General features: G+C 44.4%; 1 protein-coding gene across 1 annotated transcript; it reads right to left on the reverse strand.

Annotated features, from left to right (window-relative positions):
• Positions 1-3,399: 3,399 nt before the first annotated feature.
• Positions 3,400-20,171, reverse strand: LOC119401704 (golgin subfamily A member 5-like). The gene is given in 16 exon segments (XM_049418823.1): positions 3,400-3,620; positions 4,598-4,661; positions 5,458-5,557; positions 6,324-6,372; positions 6,374-6,400; positions 8,165-8,314; positions 8,973-9,071; positions 9,781-9,886; positions 10,879-11,102; positions 11,662-11,768; positions 12,396-12,492; positions 13,353-13,476; positions 14,302-14,521; positions 15,915-16,208; positions 17,130-17,568; positions 19,922-20,171. Coding segments are annotated over 15 exon segments (2,202 nt in total). The 5' UTR covers positions 17,563-17,568; positions 19,922-20,171; the 3' UTR covers positions 3,400-3,512.
• Positions 20,172-20,298: the final 127 nt, after the last annotated feature.

Raw genomic sequence — 20,298 nt, forward strand, 5'->3', positions numbered from 1 at the left:
TTTACTTGTCTCGATGCTACTTTTCACTCCAGCCAAACGTACGGGCTGGGTGCATCAAACGACAGGACCCTGCAACATCTTTTCGTGTAATTGGAGAATGACATCGCGCTTGGACTCTGTCGCCTCTGAAAACCCACTGCAGTGGTCTAGCTGTTGTGGTGCTCGACTGCTGATCCGAAAATCACGGCATCGAATCCCGGCCGTGGCATTTTGATGGAGGCGAAAGGCTAGACGCCCGTGTACTTATATTTAGGCGCACATTAAAGAACCCTAGGTGGTTGAAATTTTCGAAGCCCGGCGTCCCTCATAATCATATCATGGTATTGGGACGTAGAACCATAGCAATTATTATCTGTTACCTGTGAAGTCTCTCGCCATAAAAATTGGATCCGTCGAGTATAAGCAGAGTTATTGCGCAAAATGAGCGCTTTCTCTCCTCCCTCGTGGTCACAGGCGTGCTGGAGTCTACATAGAATGGGATGTCAAGTGGCGATGTGCTGCCAGAAGTTGTGACGCCACACGTCAACACCTTCGTATTTTCTCCTTTTTCAAGGCTATTGGCTTGTGGTTCAGCTGTACATGGCACAGGTACGTGGTGGAACACCATGAAGGCCGTGGTAGGTGTGGTGCCTACGTAACGTGGCAACAAGATCATTTGCCGGTGCACTGTTCATGTAATCGGCCAACATCCGTTGCTGATCCTGCCTTCTGTGTGCTTTGTTGGCTGCCTGACACAATTGCAAATTCCCTGCTCTGTGAGATGCAACAATAGTTGGCTCGCATGTTCACAGGAGCCTTGAGCACAGATCTATACTGCTGACTCACGTCTCGTTCTGCTTCATCAGACCAGTGAATTTACATTAAATATGTCTAGGGGCTAATTGGCCATAACTGGCTCTTGTGCCATTAAACACAATATATCATCATCACAGATCAGCAAGTGTTTTCTATGTTCGATAAGTGTTGCAGGGCCTCTTTAGTGTGGTTAAGTCGAATTGCTCCTAATATGTCAGGCATTCTTTAGGAACATACTGCAGTTTCTTGTGACTAACTAGCCATTTTCATTTGCCGAGCCTGAAGATTGTGTGATCGCTGTCATCCTGAAGATGGGCGAAGGCTCATTCAAGGCTCTCAATGGTTGCGCATCCATGCAAACAGTAGTAGTTTTTGTTGAAAAGCGGTTGCTTTGGATCACTCGCAAAGCTTGCGAACCAATCGGATGTGTGGAAACGGGACATCTGCTTGTTTTATATGACAATGGCAGTGCAAACAGACATCAATGGTACACATGCGAGGCATTTCGTGTAGCGATGCACAGGTCACACTAGGCAGTGTGAACATTGGTTGCCAAGAGTTGCTGCTTCTTCACCAGGTCACAACTGAACGATCGCAGCGCCAGAGTCCCCTCTAGTTAATTTTAGGAAACTCTATGTTGCCAAGAGCCTCTACTTCTTCATTAGTCCATTGGTCACATGACCTTTCTCTGTTGCCAGCATGAATGAGCAATTACACCATTTACAGTTCTGCCACACAGCGCTGCTCTAGCACTCTTGTATCGCGAGAGCTTTGGAATGATGTACCTCTGGTGTGAAATGCACATTCCTGTCCGAGATACTGCGCCTCTGGTTGTGAAAGCTGGCTGCTCAGAGTGTGAATGAGCCATAGCACAGCAGTGAAAAGCATGCGGTTATGCAATACGACTGTATGACACTGCTCGAGCAGTGTTCTTTCGGGACAGCTTTGGAACGCTCGTGCCTCTGGTTGTAGATGCAGACATTCTCGTCTGAGACGCTGCACCTCTGGTTGCAAATGCTGCACGCGGTTTCAAACTGGTCCCTGCAGAAGAGGAACTTCATCAGTCAGCTCGCAATTATTAGTTGGCACTCCTTGATGCTTAAGGGTAACGCTTGAAGGAACAGACAACATGGATGTCGTCTGTTTCTTTGCGTTTTACCCTTCAGCGGTACAGAGCACGTATTGCTACAAGTATACAACCATCTCCCAAGGAGTGCATAATTCATTCTTGGACAAAAACCATTGTTTTTTTTTTGTGATCGTTTGTAGAGAAGAAAGAGAGCAAATTTATTTTCTTAAGAGGTATGTATCTGCTATGGTCTAAAAACAATTTCGCCCATGTTAGGTGTGCACTTGTTACACGACAACTGTCATTTAGATTGCTCGTTCTAGATTGCTTGCCTTTTTTTTCTTGAAACCTTCGTGGTCACTACTTTCCACTCATAAATGCTGTCATGCAGATAGCTTTCTTATGTCGCAGTACTTATCAGAGCTTTGTACTAGGCAAGGTGTCGGTACAGAGATTAAGGTGCTTGGCTGCTGACCCGATATATGCGGGTTCGATCTGGCTGTGGTGCTTCTCGTCACCGCCATTGGTCCGTGCATAACCATTGATGCCGCTATTGAATCAGGCCAGTGCCCCGCTTTTGCATGAGTGCAATAAAGGAAGGTGTTATCTAAAACATATTGTGTTGCAATAAGATTCAGGGATGCCAATGCTTACATTTCAATAACACAGCACGAAACTGCCAAACAGCGTAGCTAGGGAAACCACAGGATAAGTTGTTTTTGACCATTGGAATGGAGGATTTTTATGAAGGGGTTTAGGTTATTTTGCTCAGTTTCACATTGTTGAACACATGACCTACCTAACGCACATCTATTAAGTTGAGCTGCAACCCCGCCACAGTGCTACAGTGGTTATGGTGCTCGGCTGCTGACCTGCAGGTCGCGTGTTCGATCCCGATCGTGGCAGTCTCTTTTTGATGAAGGCGAAAATGCTAGGGGCTCGTACGCTTAGATTTAGGTGCTTGTTAAAGAACCCCAAGTGGTCGAAATTTCTGAAGCCCTGCACTGCGGTGTGCCTCATAATCGTATCGTGTCATAATCAGTTTGGCATGTGAAATCCCACAAATTATTATTAAGGCATTGGTTTGGGTTAATTGGTAATCCAGTGCCTTGGGTTTAACGCGGAATTTTTTTGTGACGACATTTGAACAAGTGCGCACTTGTGGCTCTCGTGTATTGCTCCAAGTGTCTCAGCAAAATTTCGCACTATGAGCAAAGAAGCTTTGTACTTAGATATGGTGAAATATAAAAAAACCAAGATGCATAGAAAAGCCTTATAATATTTTACATTACTTATGTATTAGGCAGACTGAAACATTGCTTTATGCTACAAGTGCAAAGATAGTGTACAGGCAATGATACCCTTATGAGAGTAAGACTTTCATTTAAGCGAGTTGGTTCATAGTTCTTTAAAAGTGCAGCGCAAATAAGATAGGACAATAACAAGAAACACCCAGCGACATCACAAGCACTGTGACCACCTGTGACCAAACACTTGTGACCACACAAGCATCCAGACACAGAAACGTTCATCAGTATAACAAGCACCCCACTGCCCCCTCAACATTTATTTCTAAACTGAGAGCCCTAAGAAAAAAGGTACACGTCGTATAAACACAATGTACAGGGAAGACTTCGCAAGGCCACGGTCAGGTGAGAGTCTTGGAGATTGCGTTCGCGGTCTGCTTGATGTGTGGACCGTGGATCTCCGGCTCGTAGGTCAGCAGCACGATCATGACCCAAAAGTGCATCAGGCCCTGCAGTTGTACAAGATACAGGCACACGTGACCGTCGCGAAATCCTGTACATGTCGCGTTACGATCGTAAACGTGCTGTTCGGACAGCCATGCATGACTCACTTTAAGTGGTGCCGGAGTCACATTCGCGTATTTGTTCTAAAACATTCAGGCTGAACCAACTCGAGTTGTCATCAATGTATACGAGACAGTATATGGATTCTGACGCGTATACGACAATTTTTTACGTCTTTATTCAGTGTTCACCTCGTTTTCATTCTCGTCAGTGGCAAGAATTGGACAATGAATGCTGAAGTACAAGACGTATCTGAAAGATAGCAACTGCACATAAAGTTGGTAGACAACTTAATCACTGAACTGCAGCTGAGTTAGGAAAATGTTGCTTTTATAACAACAGAGGGCTAACACCATCGCTTAGCCAACGTGGCAACACTAGCCAACATTTACCGACAGTAAGCCGGCATTGGCCAGTGCCCACTAGCACTGGCTGTATGCGAGTTAAATACAGTATGCTAGGATGTCACTATTAACCATTCATTCACAACTCGCCTGGGCTACACTGCCATAATGTGACTATATGCTGTTGCATATAATACAGACTGAATGTTGCAGCCTCTACTACTGTGAATCGACAGCACATTACTTTTTCAAAAACAACTTCGTAGGTTTTGCCAAAATAGCAGCTATAAACCAGTGAGGTTGCTTCGATGTTGTACTTAACAACAATTAAAAGCACATGTACGGAGCTAATGACCGTTTGCTCGTTACCCATTCCATTACTCTAATATGGACCCACTGGGTATACAGACTCATGTGGACCACCGGTCTGTTCTGTTCATCATACGGCCTGCCTAACCCCAGTTCCTTTCACTCAACTGAGTATCAACTACTCACTTTTAAAAATGATGACACGGCAAATGCTGAAAACTAAACAGAAGATCATAATTGAACTGTATTGCTTCTGTGTAGATCCTTACCATATAAATGAGGATGAATATCCGGGCAAGTGGGTAGCGCCTCAAAAATATTCCGGCACGTATGCTGTAAAAGCGGGAAGGAGAAAACAATGGTTACGACAAATAATACGGCAATTTGGAGATTGCATTATTATTACTATACTGACAGTACAACTACACCAAGTAATCTAGATGGTCACGGCTACGAGTACATATACAGGGCCACAAATATTTCACTTGAAACCTTGGAATAAAAATGTTAAGCTTGTCGCCACACTGTTTTTGATCTAATCTTACGATCCTGATTGTTTAACGTAACACTTGGCACCATTACTGGCCTAGCTTTTAATGAGAAAAAAAAAATTGATTTAGTTCCTGGGAGAGCTACGTGATACTGATACTATACTGTTTTCATATACCTGTGTCACGGTCTTCTGGCCAGCATACCCAGACAGTTACCGCACATTCTAAAAGAGTAAGCAACATAAATCAACCTTTAATTATTTTTCTTGGTACCTAGGCTTGTGTCAAGTGTTACGCGCAACGATCAGGATCACAAAATGTGATCTTAATGCAAAACTTCAAGACCATTCTTTTGCGATTTTAAGAAAAATATGCATATCCTTGCACACAACATATGTAATACACATATACTGTTAAAAACACAGTTATGATACAAAATGCTTTGAAAATGAAGCATCAAGTCGCCTAACAGGAAACAGCTGTTGGCAATCCACCAAAATGTCGTAAAGGCCAAGCACAAGAACACATACTACAGTTTACAGTGATACCAATGCTCTAGTTAAGTGGCTCTTTTATAACATTCTTTTTTCATGCTGACACCTGAAAATGTCGCAAGCACAAAGGCCTGACAACTATACCTAAAGGAGTCGATGACCCCGTATGCCCTCTTGACCTTCCGGGTCACAGTGCCATCGAAGGGAGATTCAACAAACATTCCCGGAAGCCTCGCCCTGGGATCTGCAGCGAGAGACGCGCAAAAGACGCGTTCAACATCACCGACCAAATTGCTCACCACTGTCGAACCACATCTAGAGCGTAGCTGGCGGCAATCACTTACCCGACTCATCGGCTGAAAGGACGTAAGTGTAGAGAGGACACAAAAGTTTGTAAGTCAGTTTTGAAGCGAGAGGTACGTACAACCGAGCACATGCAACACGGGACAGCTATGCTGCATGCCCATTTCCCGCCTGTCGCGTTCACACTTGGCATGCAAAACACGTTACGCCCAAATCTGCACGTTGTTGCATTCCGCAATGTACCGCAGTATGTACTAATTTTGAAGACATGGCATGCAGTCGCTACCGCATCTGCGATAACCGTATAGGATTGCTAAAAATAGCAGTGAAACAAAAAAGGAACTTCTACTCTGCAAGCGTCATGGCAGTAGCAGACATCAAACCTCTGATTGTTAATGGAATTATTGACAATTTTACAAGATTTGACAAGCATTTCAATTGTGCAATCGTAGTCAGGCCAAAACTCAAGACTTATGCTCGGAGCTTTGTTCTTTGCATCAGTTTCAAGGAATATAATGTAGACTTAAAGTGTGCTGTGAACTGCTGCTCAAGGTAACATATTTTCTTTTGCTAGGTATTTTTGTTCATTAATAACTACTAACTTCCTCCCAGGGAAATGTTTACAAATACTAATCTGATGGTCCCTTTAAGGATGGACCATATTATACGGTGGACTGTACAACGTATGAGGCTTTTTCTTTACTCACATTCATCTGGTTGTCCGAATCCTGCTATCGCTGTGTGTGGTTTGGAAGGTGTGAGCCTGAGATTCCTTCAACTGACGCTGAAAAAAACAACAAAAAAGCATGTGCCGCATAACCTATGATCACACCATGACAATAATTGCAACCACTGACCAAAACTGGGAAAAGGCATTCCTATCTTCAACCATTAATAGCTGCAAAGTTAGCTTTCTTTTTCATAATTGGTCACTACCAAGACATGACTTATAACCACTTATAACAGTGATGCAACAAAGTTAACATAGAGTTCACGAGGCCACTAAGAGAAAAAAAATTTCACTTGTATTGTTAAAACACCCTCCCACAATATTCAGAACACCATTCTTAATTTAGAGGATGCTCGTCAAGCCACTAACAGCGTGAAGAATAAAATACCGAATGTGATTCTGTCAGGAAGTCCCTGTTAATTTTTTATCGCTGAAAATTAACTGCAGTGTTCTAAAGGAGCCAAAGATTAAATAAAAGAAGCTTCTGGGATTCCTACTGAGTTAACATGACTCCAAATACGAAAAAGCGAACATTGATATCTGTGACATCATGCCAATGTACCACCAAAATTTTAATAGACTTTCATTTTTTTTTTTTCAAACAATGAAGCTATGATGGCAAAAATGAAGTAAAAAGTTTTCAAGGAATATGCTATTAGTCTATTTAGCTAGATTTTGTGCTCAGCTTTAGTGTTCCTTTACTCTTACTTTGAATACAGTAGACTCTCGTTAAACGGAACCTGACGGAACCGGTAAAATATGTTCCATTTAACGGGAGTTCTGTTTGCTGAGAGATGAACTGGGGAACAGAACTGAAGCACGAAACCAATGATATTAGAAGCAGGTGTTCTAATTAAGCAGAAATTCCGTTTAAGAGATTTCTGCTGAGAGTCACTTGTATATGTGAAGTCTCTAAACAAGTAATGTCACTGGGACCAATGTTCCAACCAGGAGGCTTAGACAGAAACAAATCCCGTGGCTGGAACATTGACACCAGTGACATTCCCTGTTTTTATCTTCTTATCTTTATGCTCCTTATCTTTATGGCTCCATCTCCTCCTGATCTTCTCTCCTATCTTTATTAGCAGTTTGAATATGCTATACACTCAAACCTCATTATAACAGTCACATCTGCCACGAGAATACCTTCGCTATATCCAGAAATTCGTTATAAACGTTTATTTGCAACGCTACCTACGACAAGGCTATTCTTCATTTACTTCGTTATAAGCGATAATTCGTTATATCCGCGTTCGTTATATCGAGGTTTGAGTGTACTAAGTTTCCCAGGTCAGGTGTAACGCTGTGGAAGCTATGCAACAAGCTCGGTCAGCAAAATGTGCAAGTCCGCGCGTCTCGCGCTTGGCTTCCGTCATTGTAAATGCTCATGCGAGGCAAGCACGAGCCTGCACATGAGGCGCCGTGACTGGCTGCAAATGAAACACCAAAATATGAACGTGGCCTCTGCGACTGGCTCCGTACTGCTGGAGCTAATTGTGGAGGCCGCAGTGCGAAAATAAAGAGACGCTAAGTGGTCCAGAACAACCTATCGACTATCGTATAAATAACGAGGTTTGTTTATTTCTAAGGCAGAAAGCATCTTCATTTGTTACTCAGTCTAAAAACGAAAAAAAAAAAACCACGCATTACTGGTGGTAAAATTAGTGAACTGTTACTTGGTGCGAATGCACCAAGAAACAAGGATTCTAGTGCAAGGATTCTCGGTAGTGTCCATAGCGTTGCACCTGATATGTGAGACGGAATGTGATCTCGCTCAAGTACACCCAGTACTGGAGTTTCAGAAAGACACGCGCCTACCTCGAGTCTTTCCAGCTGGAGGACGAGCGAGTTCTTCTCGGTGCTCAGTGCTTCGACCAGGGTCTGCTTCTGGATGAGGTTCTCGGTGAGGGCGTGTAGCCGGGCCTCGAGCTCTTCCTCGCTTGTTGAGCTCATCGACTTGGTCATGATCTACGATGACAGCACAAACGCGCTCTAATGTCAACGCGAAAATGTACTTTCCGTCTTCACTCGCTCTTTTTAGACAATTTAAAAGCAAAAGCCGCATTGAGTTTTTGCAAGACATGTATATCCGAACTCAATAAGAGTTTATTTTATCAAACAAGAAAAACGAAAAAATAAGACATTTAAAAATAAAAAACTTAGTGGCCGACTCGATCACTGGATTGAGTGTGAATGGCGTAAATGTTGCTGCCATAATAGCAACAGCAGATCTAATCTATATTTCATAAAAGCAGAAAAAAGACGTCTACGCTTTTCAATGTGATGGTGTTCATACCTAAAGCAGAATGCAGAAAGCCGCAAGTGTGCAAATTTGAATGCAACAAATTACTAAGCTGCCTAATTGTCAAATATTCAAAGAAAACCCCCTGAAAGATACTGCACACAAATCTCAAGGCTTAATGTTTTTCAATGTCCAACGCGCGTGTTGTAGAAGTTCTGTCCGAACAGAATGTTGGAATGTCGGCAATGTACGCAGACGCCCAAATGCATCACCTTTCCATGCCGTACGACAGCACAAGAAACAACGCAGATGACGTTTTTCGAGCTTTTTTTACCAGTGTTCATCATTCATTTACAACAAAGAAATATGAGAAAAGAAACCAGCCTGTTTCCGCAGCTTTTCCAGCTCAGATTCGCGCTCGCCGAGCCTCTGCTGCAGGGCCTCCTTGTTACGTCGGAGCTCTTCTTTCAGAAATGTGATCTCCTGAAATGTCAAGCACCAGTGTCACAGTGGTGTGAGTGGCCGAGCTCCTTACTTGATTGGCACTGCACATCATCACACCTCTGCTTCCAAATAATTTTAGAAGACGAGCGTGAGCTCTAGGCAGTACTTAAAGGCAGTGCTGGCAGAGAAAGAGCTCGCAATGGACTACAATTGCAGTTATTAACTGACAATGTGGTAGTCACAGAAGTCACCAAACTTTTAAAGTGTGCATAACAACCATTAAAAACTCTAAGACAACCTTCCAACAGCTTTGGCTGTGTCCGTCCACTCTACTGAGGTTCACTGCCGCCATTGTGATAAATTGCGAACGTTACAATTTTTACTACAGACTCTACCCAGTTCTTGTCCTTGTCGTGAAACGTTACGCAGTTATGTCAAAGTTTCAATCCAATATGTCGTTTTGTCTATCAGGTCCAATCATTTGAATGCTGTGAGTGGCCTCCAAAGGCACCTGTGGAAGGATCTGCACTAAATTAAAAGCCAGTAACCAGATAGAAAAGCTACGTACACGGCCAAAAGACGACGCGACAATGCTGGACTAACCGATTTGATCCAGCCGTCCTCCATTAGTCCAGCTTCGTCCCGTCATTTTTTTTCTTTTCTCGCGTACGTTGTGGTTCCAGCTGGTCGTTCAACTTCAAACACGCACTGATCGGCCTGCCTTTTGACATCGCCGATATGCACTCACCTCCGTCGCCTGCCGTGCCTCGAGCTCAGCCTCTTGCCGCTGGTGCCGCTCTTGCTTCAAGTCCTTCAGGAGGTCACGCTGTTGCTCTTGCAGGGACTCCAGCTCCCTGTCCAATGGAAAAGGAAAAACAGAGACATGCTTCAGAGACATGCTTCTGTTGGTGACACCGAAAACAGAGACCATGTAAAGACGTAGTGAAGTTGGTGACACCAGGAATGGCGACAGCATAGAAAACGTACAAGTCCATGTCACTAGAAAGAGTGACAGTACAGAAACATATGAGTCGGTGATATCAAAAGCGGAGACTGTATGGAGACATAATGAAGTCGGTGACACAAGCAACGGCAACAGTATTGAAACATACGAGTCGGTTACACAAGAAACGGCGACAGTATTGAAACATACGAGTCGGTTACACCGAAAACGGAGACTGTATGGAGGCATAATGAAGCCGGTGACACCAGAAACGGCGAGAGTATGAAACCATACGAGTCAACACCTGAAACAGTGACAGTACAGAAATGTACAAGTCGGTGACACTGAAGACGGAGACTGTATGGAGATGTAATGAAGTCGGTGACACCAGAAAAAGTCGAGAGTATGGAACCGTACGAGCCGATGACATAAGAAACAGTGAAAGTATAGAAATGTATGAGCCAGTAACACCGATAACGGAGACTGTATGGAGACATAATGAAGTCAGTGACACCAGAAACGGCAACAGTATAGAAACGTACGAGTCACTGGCACCAGAAACAGCAACATTGTAGTAACGTACGAGTCGATGACACCAAAAAGAGTGACGGTATAGAAATGTACGAGTCGATGGCAGAGACAGTATAGAAACGTACAAGTTGATGACACCAAAGACAGAAACTACTATATGTAAATGTACTACTTTGCATGTCAGTGACACTGAAAACATTGACAGTGAAAGGAGACAGGAAACGCTGCACTAAGACTTGCACGAAGACTATTCTGTCAGTGCAGTCATTTAGCTGTGATCAAAAGACATTACTTAAGCTTTTATTTCGCTGCCTTTTGCGCATGAAGGTAGAGAAGAACTGTTGTAGCAATAACTGGAGTCACGTTACTCACCTGCGCAGTGTGCTCTCTTGCTCGTGCAGCTCTGCTGACAGGGAGTCAGCGTGGGCCTGCGTTTTCCTCAGCTCGTTACGGAGGTGCTCACACTCCTGCGTCATGGCCTCCAGTTCGGCTGCGGAGGCGGCACTCAGGCGGCTGCCGTCGACTTCCGAGCCATCCAGGGCCGACCCACTCGCATTGGCCGCATCTTTCAGGCTTGCGATTAGCTTCTCCTTTGACTGTTCCCACAGACATTAAAATCTAAGTGGAAGCTTCTTCAAGGGAAACTGTCCACAATTTGCATAGCATTATATGGCAGTCAGTATGGTGTTCTGCACTGTTATTTCAGTATAATTAAACACGATATACACGTTTATACATTTACATGTATTGCCGTACACTCAAACCTCAACATAACGAACATGGATGTAACGAACAGTCAGTTAAAATGAAGTATATGAAGAACAGTCCTGCCACAGATACAGTGTTGCGAATATACGATTAGAATGAATTTTTGGACACAACAAAGTTATTTTTGTATCAGATGCGACTTTGTTATAATGCTCGAGGTTTGCATGTACTGCCATACCATACATGAATGGCTTAGTGATTTATCGTTATGTTAATTGGATTAGTATAATGGCTTAACTGACCAAATGATGGGTTGTTTGAACTGTAGGTTAGCTAATTGGCTGATCTATTAACTGACTGATTCGCTAGTCTTATTGACCCAAAGCAATAAAGGGAGTGAGAGAAGGTGAGCCAGTTAATCTTTTTTTTCTGCAAGCGCCTGCTTACCTGCAGAATTCTCTGCGCTTTCTGCTTGTAATCGGCGAGCTCTTGGCGTGCCAGATCTAGACTGCAACGCAATGATGAGACTTGGCTGCCCGACTCCTTCGCATGCGCTGTTACAGACAAACAAAAAAAGAAAAGTTCGGATCAGAAGTCAGTACCAGAAATGACTGAAGGCCCGCTTGAGGGAACACTTAACAAAATCTAACTAAAACTTCACCAAAACTAAACTGATGAGCTACGGTCTTGGAATAGCAAGTAATATCACTCTTCTCACGAGCCAAAGGCACATGTCGAAGGCCAACACGTGACAACATCGCCACTTCCATGTATGACCGTGGATGCCATGAGTTTCTCAGATTTTTACGAGATCTGGCTCAGCACAGCAGACCATTTGTTATGAAAGAAGTTACGCTACATCGAAACAAGAATAAAAAGCTTTAGAGCTTCTATGGTCTTCAACAGGAAGATTTAACAGTGCGTTGCCAAGCTCATTATTATTAAGTTTCAGCTGCACATTTAGCATAACAGGACATCAGTTGCTTTGTCCTGAGCACAATGTCGCGCATTTAACCATGAATCGTACCAACCCACTGAATGTCTATAACCAGGACAAGGGGCAGACAAAGAGGCAGCTTTGCAAGAAGATGACAACAAGAAAGAAGTGCCAAGTCACGGTTGCACATGAAATGGCAAATGTCTAAGCACACTGAAAAGTGGTGTCCCAATAGACAGCCTACCCTTCTGTTCGGCGAGCTGTTTCTGCGCCAATGTCAAACTCTCGGACAGGTTCGCAACTTCTTCCTCCATCTTCAACTGCCTCTGCATGAATTCAGCCTGGAAAGGAACATCACAATGACGATGCAGTTTGTGTTGTTATTTATGAAACTAGTAGATTGATAAAGGTCGATGTGATACTAGCATGCTTATATATATGTGTGTCCTGAGGGCAAATTCGACCGTATAGAGGTAATCAAGCTTCGTAATGCATGCGCCATGCATCTGCTGAGGTGACAATTATTTTTTACTTTATGGACATGCCATATCCGTAATACGTCATGTTACGGAAGTGACTTTGTCATGTCTGGTAACTTGTTATATGAATTCGACTGTGCAGAAAGCTTCATAATGTGCTCACCATGCATTTACTGAGTCAACGATCTTCTCTGTAAATCTACCATCATGCCACATTCAAAACGTGTTATATTATGGAATTAAAGATTGCGTTACACCTGATAACTTGTTATGTGATCGTTTGGCCATGCAGTTCGAGTATTTCAGTGCGAGCAAACACTATTATAAAATTTCGAATATTCGCACACCACATGTAATGCATGTCTGGTAACTGATATGCTCAGAAAGCTTCATAATGCTTTTCATGATCTTCTCTGCAAATACCATACGTGTTATCCGCCTATAACATCCAGAGATAAGCAGTGCCTGGTGAGCTCACAGATTTCCATGGGCTACATCTAGTACGTTATGGGATGTTTGTACACTGAAACCTCGATTTAACGAACACTAATAACGAAATTGTTATGAAGAAAATGAAAAATAGTCTTGCAATACATTTAGGAATATACTTTATAACGTTTGGATAAACAAAGTAATCGAATAAGTAACTCTTATAATGTAATTTCATAATTTGCGTGTATCGTGCGTGTACTCTTCACTGAGCGTCGAGCCAAACTCCACACCTGAGCATGCCGATGGCTCTCTTGCTCCTTGCGGAGGGCCTCTTCCGCCTGGGCCAACTTGTCGCGCAGGGTCTCGACAGTCTTGCCCTGGACTTGGGACAAGTCCGTTTGGTCCCTTGTCAACCTGCACCATGACATGAATGAATGAATCAATACCACTGCACTAAGGCATACTTTTTGCGATTCACCCTGGCTCTGTTCACTATGTCACTATGCTAATAAGCTCTCGGGTGACAGCTCTGCTCTGGTTAAACTTTTCCTAGTCCTACTTGAGACAATAGCTCAAAGTTGTGAGACAGAATTCGCACACCATACATATCTCATTCAACTCTTTCTACAGCTGACTGAACGGTGTACGACAGGGCATGCGTTTTCCTTCGTTGCTTTACTAGGTGAATGCATTTTTCGTTCATGATGGTGATGCATTTTTCGTCTTCTGAAGACCTTCTAACCCTACATTTACGAGTTGAGCATGTGTGTCGATATCGTGACCACCATGGTGGCAGTGCTCTTACGCTCCACTGTCATGCATAACTTGCGCCGCCTTCCCAGCTAAAATACAACCACGTTCATACGTTCTTGAAAAAGAAAACATAGGAAAAAATGCACTATCCAGGAAGACATACAATCCAAATTCACTGAAACATTGCGCAGTTAGGCTTGATGAAGATATGGCGAATGTTGGAATTGGCAAATCGTATGAAACTGACACGTATCAATGAGGTTCTACAATACTGTGGGGCTGAGGATAGGTACTCGCTTTGGTGAGCGAGAACCTATCATCAATTCAACCCGCTTACCACAATGTTGGCCCATGCTTGACTCCTCACAGTGCCTAGACTTTCCCAGCCATTGTTTTATGCGGTTATGGTATCAAGGCCAGATATTTTGCCAGGTCAAAGTGGACAGTGGTAGCCGAAGAAGTTCTCTCGCATTGAAGAACACACACCTCTGGTTCTCATTCCTGAGGTCGTCCACCAGGCGGCGCTTGGTGGTCAGTTCTTGGTCCGCCTCCTGGAGCCGTACGCGCAGCACAGCCAGCTGCGAGTCCTTGGCCTCCAGAGCCGACGTGAGGTCACGCTCACGCGCCTGCAGTTCGCGGAAGGCCGAGTCGCTGGCCGACACCTGGCTGGACCAGTGGTCTAGGCGGCTCTGCAGCCGCTGCTTCTCTGCAAGTGTGACCCGGGTGTCAAGATGCAGCCTTTCAATTTTGACTACTGATAGTTAGAAAGACATCATCTTAACAGAGTTGGTAGTGATCCATGATAAAAAAGTCACTACAAAGGCAAAGCAATGAATGCTATGTTGAATTTCCCACGTTCAGCCCGCAAGAAGAAGAAGACAAGCTTTGGGCCAGCGAGCGCGTTCTACCAGGAACTAAGGAGCCATCTTTACGTTCTGGGCTCATGTGGACGCTAATAAACGTCTGTTTGAGCTTCTAAGTCTGCGTCGGCTGTTATTTGTGCCACATAGCATATTTTACAAATGCGATAGCAACAAAGTGGAATGTTACACTAAGTAAGCTTAAGAGCTAACTCCTTCAGCATCCAACATGCTGTAATTTAACCCTTTCAATGTCGGGCGTTTCTGGCTGTGACTCATCGCCAGTGTCACCTTCGTTTCGGGAATATCAGGGAAGCTTGAAACGCAGAGAAATGGCACGTTTTAAAATCAAGATGACAGATAGGGATAGAAAGGGGACACAACAATATCGTTTGCTGCTGATAGCAGCAAGCAAGGCTGCAGCAAGCAAGCAAAATCAGTGATCGAGTCATGTTTCGGTCCATTAGGCATCGGCGAGCGCCCCTGAACTTGATACGCCAACAGAATATAAAAAAAGAAAGAATAACCCTTCAAACCCGCAGCAGATGACAGCACAACCATTTTACCCATAATCGCACTTGCGCGGCATGGTCACTCCACCCGAGAGAGCAACTCGCACGGAGCGACCACGCCCCCCAGCAAAGAAGGGTGGGTGCGGTCGCTCTGTACTCCTCATTACACGTACCAACACAGCGAGGAGTGGAAATACGTGCTTCTAGATAGATTTGAGAGATGGTGCAACCAGTAGAATCACACAAAATACGACAGCTTTGCGCTTCAGCGCGAAATTTTGAACGCACAATGCAGAACGTACCGGTACGTCAGTGACAGCAAAAGGGTTATTGCATGCATAAGGAAACACGGCCACTGCAGCGAGCGAAGTGACCTTCATGCTGTCTACCACTTCATCGCAAACCGAGCGGTGAGAACAGCATGCACAATGGTATCAGCCATCTGCCAAGCCCTGTCATGATAAGGAGCGCGCGACTGCACCTTGCCGAGCAAAGTGCACAGTTCCTGCCCGAGCCTGCATTGCTTGGGCAGAAACTTCACATATATAGAGTATAAAGAAACTTCAAAGATTATCACATGACATATTGTAACATGACGTCATCACATGACATTATCATATTATATCATCACTTGGTCACGTTATCAAGTTGTAACGCAGACGCTCACCAGACGTACCCCGAATTTTTCATTTTATAGAGCATATAATGCTTTCGCATTAACACTCACCTGCGTCAGCATTCTTGACCCTCTGGAGAACGGACGCCATCTCCTGGTTTAGCGTGGACACCTCCTTTCGAAGCATTCTATTTTCTTCTTCAAGGCTGCTGCCCTGTGTCACTTCAGGCACGTCACTTCTCGAGGAGGGGGCAGCCGTTTGGAGCTCCTCGTGCTGAATCGAAGATCTCCGCGAGCTCGAAGGTGTTTGATCTGCAACCACCAAAGGGCTTGCTTCTCCTTGGGCTGTCGTCGTCGTACTGACTTCCGGCGAGATTGCTGTTTCCGCTTGTGACACTGTTGCATCTGCGTTTGGTGAGAAAAAGTATAGCGTAACATTTTGATACCAAAGTGCCTGAAGTCATAAAACATTGGACATGTATATTATATATATATTTTTAAAAAATCAAGCACGTAGGAAAAAATCGTTTTGTAAAGTACTGACGTTTTGGCCGCGGGACCGGCCTTCGTCGGAGTGAACACACACACACATATATGTGTGTGTGTGTTTGTGTGTGTGACATAACATTAAACACAGAGGCACAACACATGAACAAACAGGAAGCAGAGAGAGAGAAAAACTTAAAAGTTTCAGAAAGGGCAGCCTCATGAAATGTCTAAACTATGCTGCCACTGACACTTGGCAATCAAGCCCCTTCATTGTTGAATCGGCAGAAAAGGTTTAATTACATATTGGCACTGGCAGGAATGATTAGTAAAGGGAATACTACCTACGATCAGAAAGAAAACGAAGATTCAGACTCCTTTTAGGGAATTTCACAATGGTACGTCAGCATGGCATTTCAACGCATTTTCAACAGCGCAAAAAAGACTGGACAAGAACAGGAACACAGTCGCATACACAAAGCACAGAATGTCTATGCTCCATGTGCGCGTCTGTGTTCCCGTTTTCGTCCCGACTTCTTCGTGCAGTTTAAAAATTTTGCTGAATCTATGAACTGACTAGCCCAACAACATCCCTTGCTTCAACACATTTGCCACTATAATGATATTTTGCTCATATATTTGACATGTCCATTAACGATGACTTGTTTACATGCGTTAATTTTCACAATTACCTTTGTTCTTTGTTTCTGACATGTCAAGAACAGATCTAAAGCAAATATGGTGATCCGAAAAAACATGTTGCAGGGCCTCTAGTATCCATTTTTAATAACGATAAAATGACCGTTAAAATGACTGCACGCTTTGTCAAACAGCGATTACCTTGGACCTTTGCCGAAAAAACGCCGCTCCCTTCAACGACATCTCCCGCTTCAGCCGGCAACGACTCCACATCAATTTTCAGCTGAGACGAACTACGTTTCGGAGCCTGTGGTGCGGGCTCTGAGCTGTTTAGGTATTCCATCAACTTTTCATCGCTGGCTTGCTTTTCGACTCGCTTCGGCTTAACGCTGGTCGAGCTCGGCGTTAGGGATAGGCCTCTGGACGGCTTTGGGCTACGCGTGAATCCACCGGAAGTCAAAGGCGAGACGCCGGGCGGTTCGGGTTGAGGGCTCCTGCCGGGGCTCTTGGTGTACGACATGAAGCCGGTGTTTGTGTTGGGCAGGAGTGGTTTCTGAAGAGCTGATGCGGCTGTCTGGTCGACCTTCGTGAGAAGATCTTCCGCCCGGCTCGCAATGTCACTGAACCACGACATTGCTCCCTGCGGAGCAAAGAAGAAAAAAAAAATTATTTAATTCGGCAGCACTCACGTGCCAAAACTATGGTTTGGTTATAAAAACACTGAAGTGGAGAGACTCCTAAGGAGGCTTCAAAAAAATTTACGGGAGTGGAAACTTTCACAAGGTCTTAGCAGCAGATGTGAAGGCGACATTTCTCTCAAAAAAACGCCAGGCCTGCGCTGAAACCGCAGCACAGTCACAGCGAAAGCTGGAAGAGCGGCGTTTCTAGAGCCCGTTAAGCTCTCTTGGGGCTACAATACAAGTACACTAGAAAGGTACCCACTACGCCATAAATCACAATTTTTGTGAAGTTTGGAAGCACCTACTAAGCCATTATTTGTCATTCTGCGCAGAAGCGAGGCACCAGCTACACGTCTGTAAGGCATTATGTGCACTTTGTTCACGCGACGACTGATGACGATGAAGAATTATGGCTCAGCCCTTTGTAATGGGTTGGAATCTTTAAACGGCCCACCAGTTATGTATTTGCATTGGGTGACGCCCGGTCGCTATTTCCCTCTCCCGTCATGCTGTATAACATACGTTGACGTGGGAAAGAGACGGGGGGGGGGGGGGGGGCGAAGAACTTTACTGAGACCCCGAGGAAATGGATCATGCGCTTATGGGCTTCCTTGGCAACCAATACAAGTGCACTTGCGAGGAACCCACTACGCTATAAATCATTGTAATTTTTGAGAAGCAGGGCAGCAGGCACTCTGCCATTTTTCGTCATTCTACGGAGAGCGTTGGTTCCTGCTAAACCCATGTAAGGCATTATGCGCACTTTGTTGATGCTGTGCCTGATGACGATGAAGAATTATGGCAGGGTCCTTTGTAATGGGTTGGAAGCATTCAACAACCTACTCGTTGCGCATTTCGCATTGTGTGACGCCTGGTTACAGAATTCGCGTTGTGCGACGCTTGGTGCTTATTTTACTCTTCTACTACGCTATATTGCATATGCTAATGTGGTTCCTTCCCGACATGAAGCCTGTATAGGACCTTTTTGCAAAGCATTTTCAAGCCCCGGCATGGCTCAGAGGTTGAATACTGGGCTCCCACGCAGAGGGCCCAGGTTCGAGCCTCGTTCCATCCTGGAATTTTTTCTTATTAAGTTTTTTTTTTTCTTATTTCGAGCGATACTGGTTACGGACACCGGCGGCGGCGGCGGCGGCGGCGGACAACTACGGCGCCAAAAACGGCCGGTGAAATGATCTCATAACAGCTTTCGCTGTAAAACACGGCCTTCTCGTGTGACACCAAATTGGAGATAAAGTGCTTTGGTTCTGCTAAAAACCCCTGGCCTAAATATACAATACGAGACCGCTATTCCTTACAAAAGTAATATATCAGGATGAATATGGGCAACTTGATCTTTAGTGAAATTTGGCTAAACTTTCAAGGATTCTAAGGAAACCAGTAACACTAAGACACCCATTGAGCAGTACCTGTTCGGGAAAATTACTGATATTAAATTCGTATGGCGTGCAAGGCAAACACTACTTTGTCTTCGCAATGCTTTAACGTGCCTGGAGTAGGATGGTGGAGGTCTGGCTTCACTTTTCAGGCATGATTTCCACTCCAGCAATTTTTTTTAACCTCTTGGGGACTCAAAAATTAATTTTGACCACCTGGAGTTTTTAACTCCATAAGGGTTATTTTTATTTTTCGAATGGTACCATAATGGCTCGATTTTACATGGCGAGAAATATTTCAGTAACTTGTGCTAAAACGAACCTGGAAAGATTGTAGAGCAAAAATAATGACTTACTTTCGCATCCGCATGTAAACATCTAACCTCTCTTTGAAACCCCTTTGACAAACACCCTTTGACAATCTCTGCTCATCAAAAGCCATTGTGAACGTGGCGAAATACGCGTTTGACAGAAATGTTTTGACAAAGAGCGATTGCGCGAACGGCGCTCTACGATCACGAACGCGCAATCGTAGAGCGTCGTTTCGCAATTGCATTTTTTAACTTTTCCTTTTTAAACACTTCTAAACTTGTTAAGAATGTTGACAGAGTTAGCGCTTGCGAGTTAACTCCTTTCGATGCTAACCTTTCTTTGACGTGTAGCGCTTCGCGACGATTCCAATCACGATTCGAACAGTAGCGATCTCATTTTTTCCTGTCTCGTAGCGCTCCGGTGAACGGCGTAAGATTACCGATGTTTGCGACGTGCCACTATGATGATCGCCGTCAAAACTGCGTTCAGGATCAGCGGCAACGGCTTCCGAAGCCGAAAGCGCCGTGTTCTAAACAATGACCACGAGAATCGAGGAAAATGTAGGCGTGGACAGTCTGTAAACAAGGGGGCGAAATGTCGCGCTTACCTATCGGGTTTGCAAATGAACGTCGGCACAGGGCTTCTTTATCCTTGACCCGATCTCTTGACGCTTGACACAGTCGCGCCGAGAAGCGGACGGCGTCACTATCGTGTAACGTGAGCGTTGAGATAACGCGGTAACATTGTTTAACACAAACTAGTTCTGGTTCGCATCCACACAGTTCCGAAGAATGCACTTGGTTTCCGATGCCAGGGAGAAGCAGGCAGGAATCTTCATACGTGTCGCTTCACCAGTTTCGGAGCGGTACAAATCGCTTCGATAAAGGTAAATTTGCAGCAATAACAATACGTGAATGCTACATGTGCTTCAGCATTCTGCTTTGATTGTTCAAACGCAAAAACAAATGCCCTTTTTTTTTTGTA

Source organism: Rhipicephalus sanguineus, chromosome 8 (assembly GCF_013339695.2).
Source record: "Rhipicephalus sanguineus isolate Rsan-2018 chromosome 8, BIME_Rsan_1.4, whole genome shotgun sequence".
In the NCBI taxonomy this organism is placed as follows: domain Eukaryota; kingdom Metazoa; phylum Arthropoda; class Arachnida; order Ixodida; family Ixodidae; genus Rhipicephalus; species Rhipicephalus sanguineus.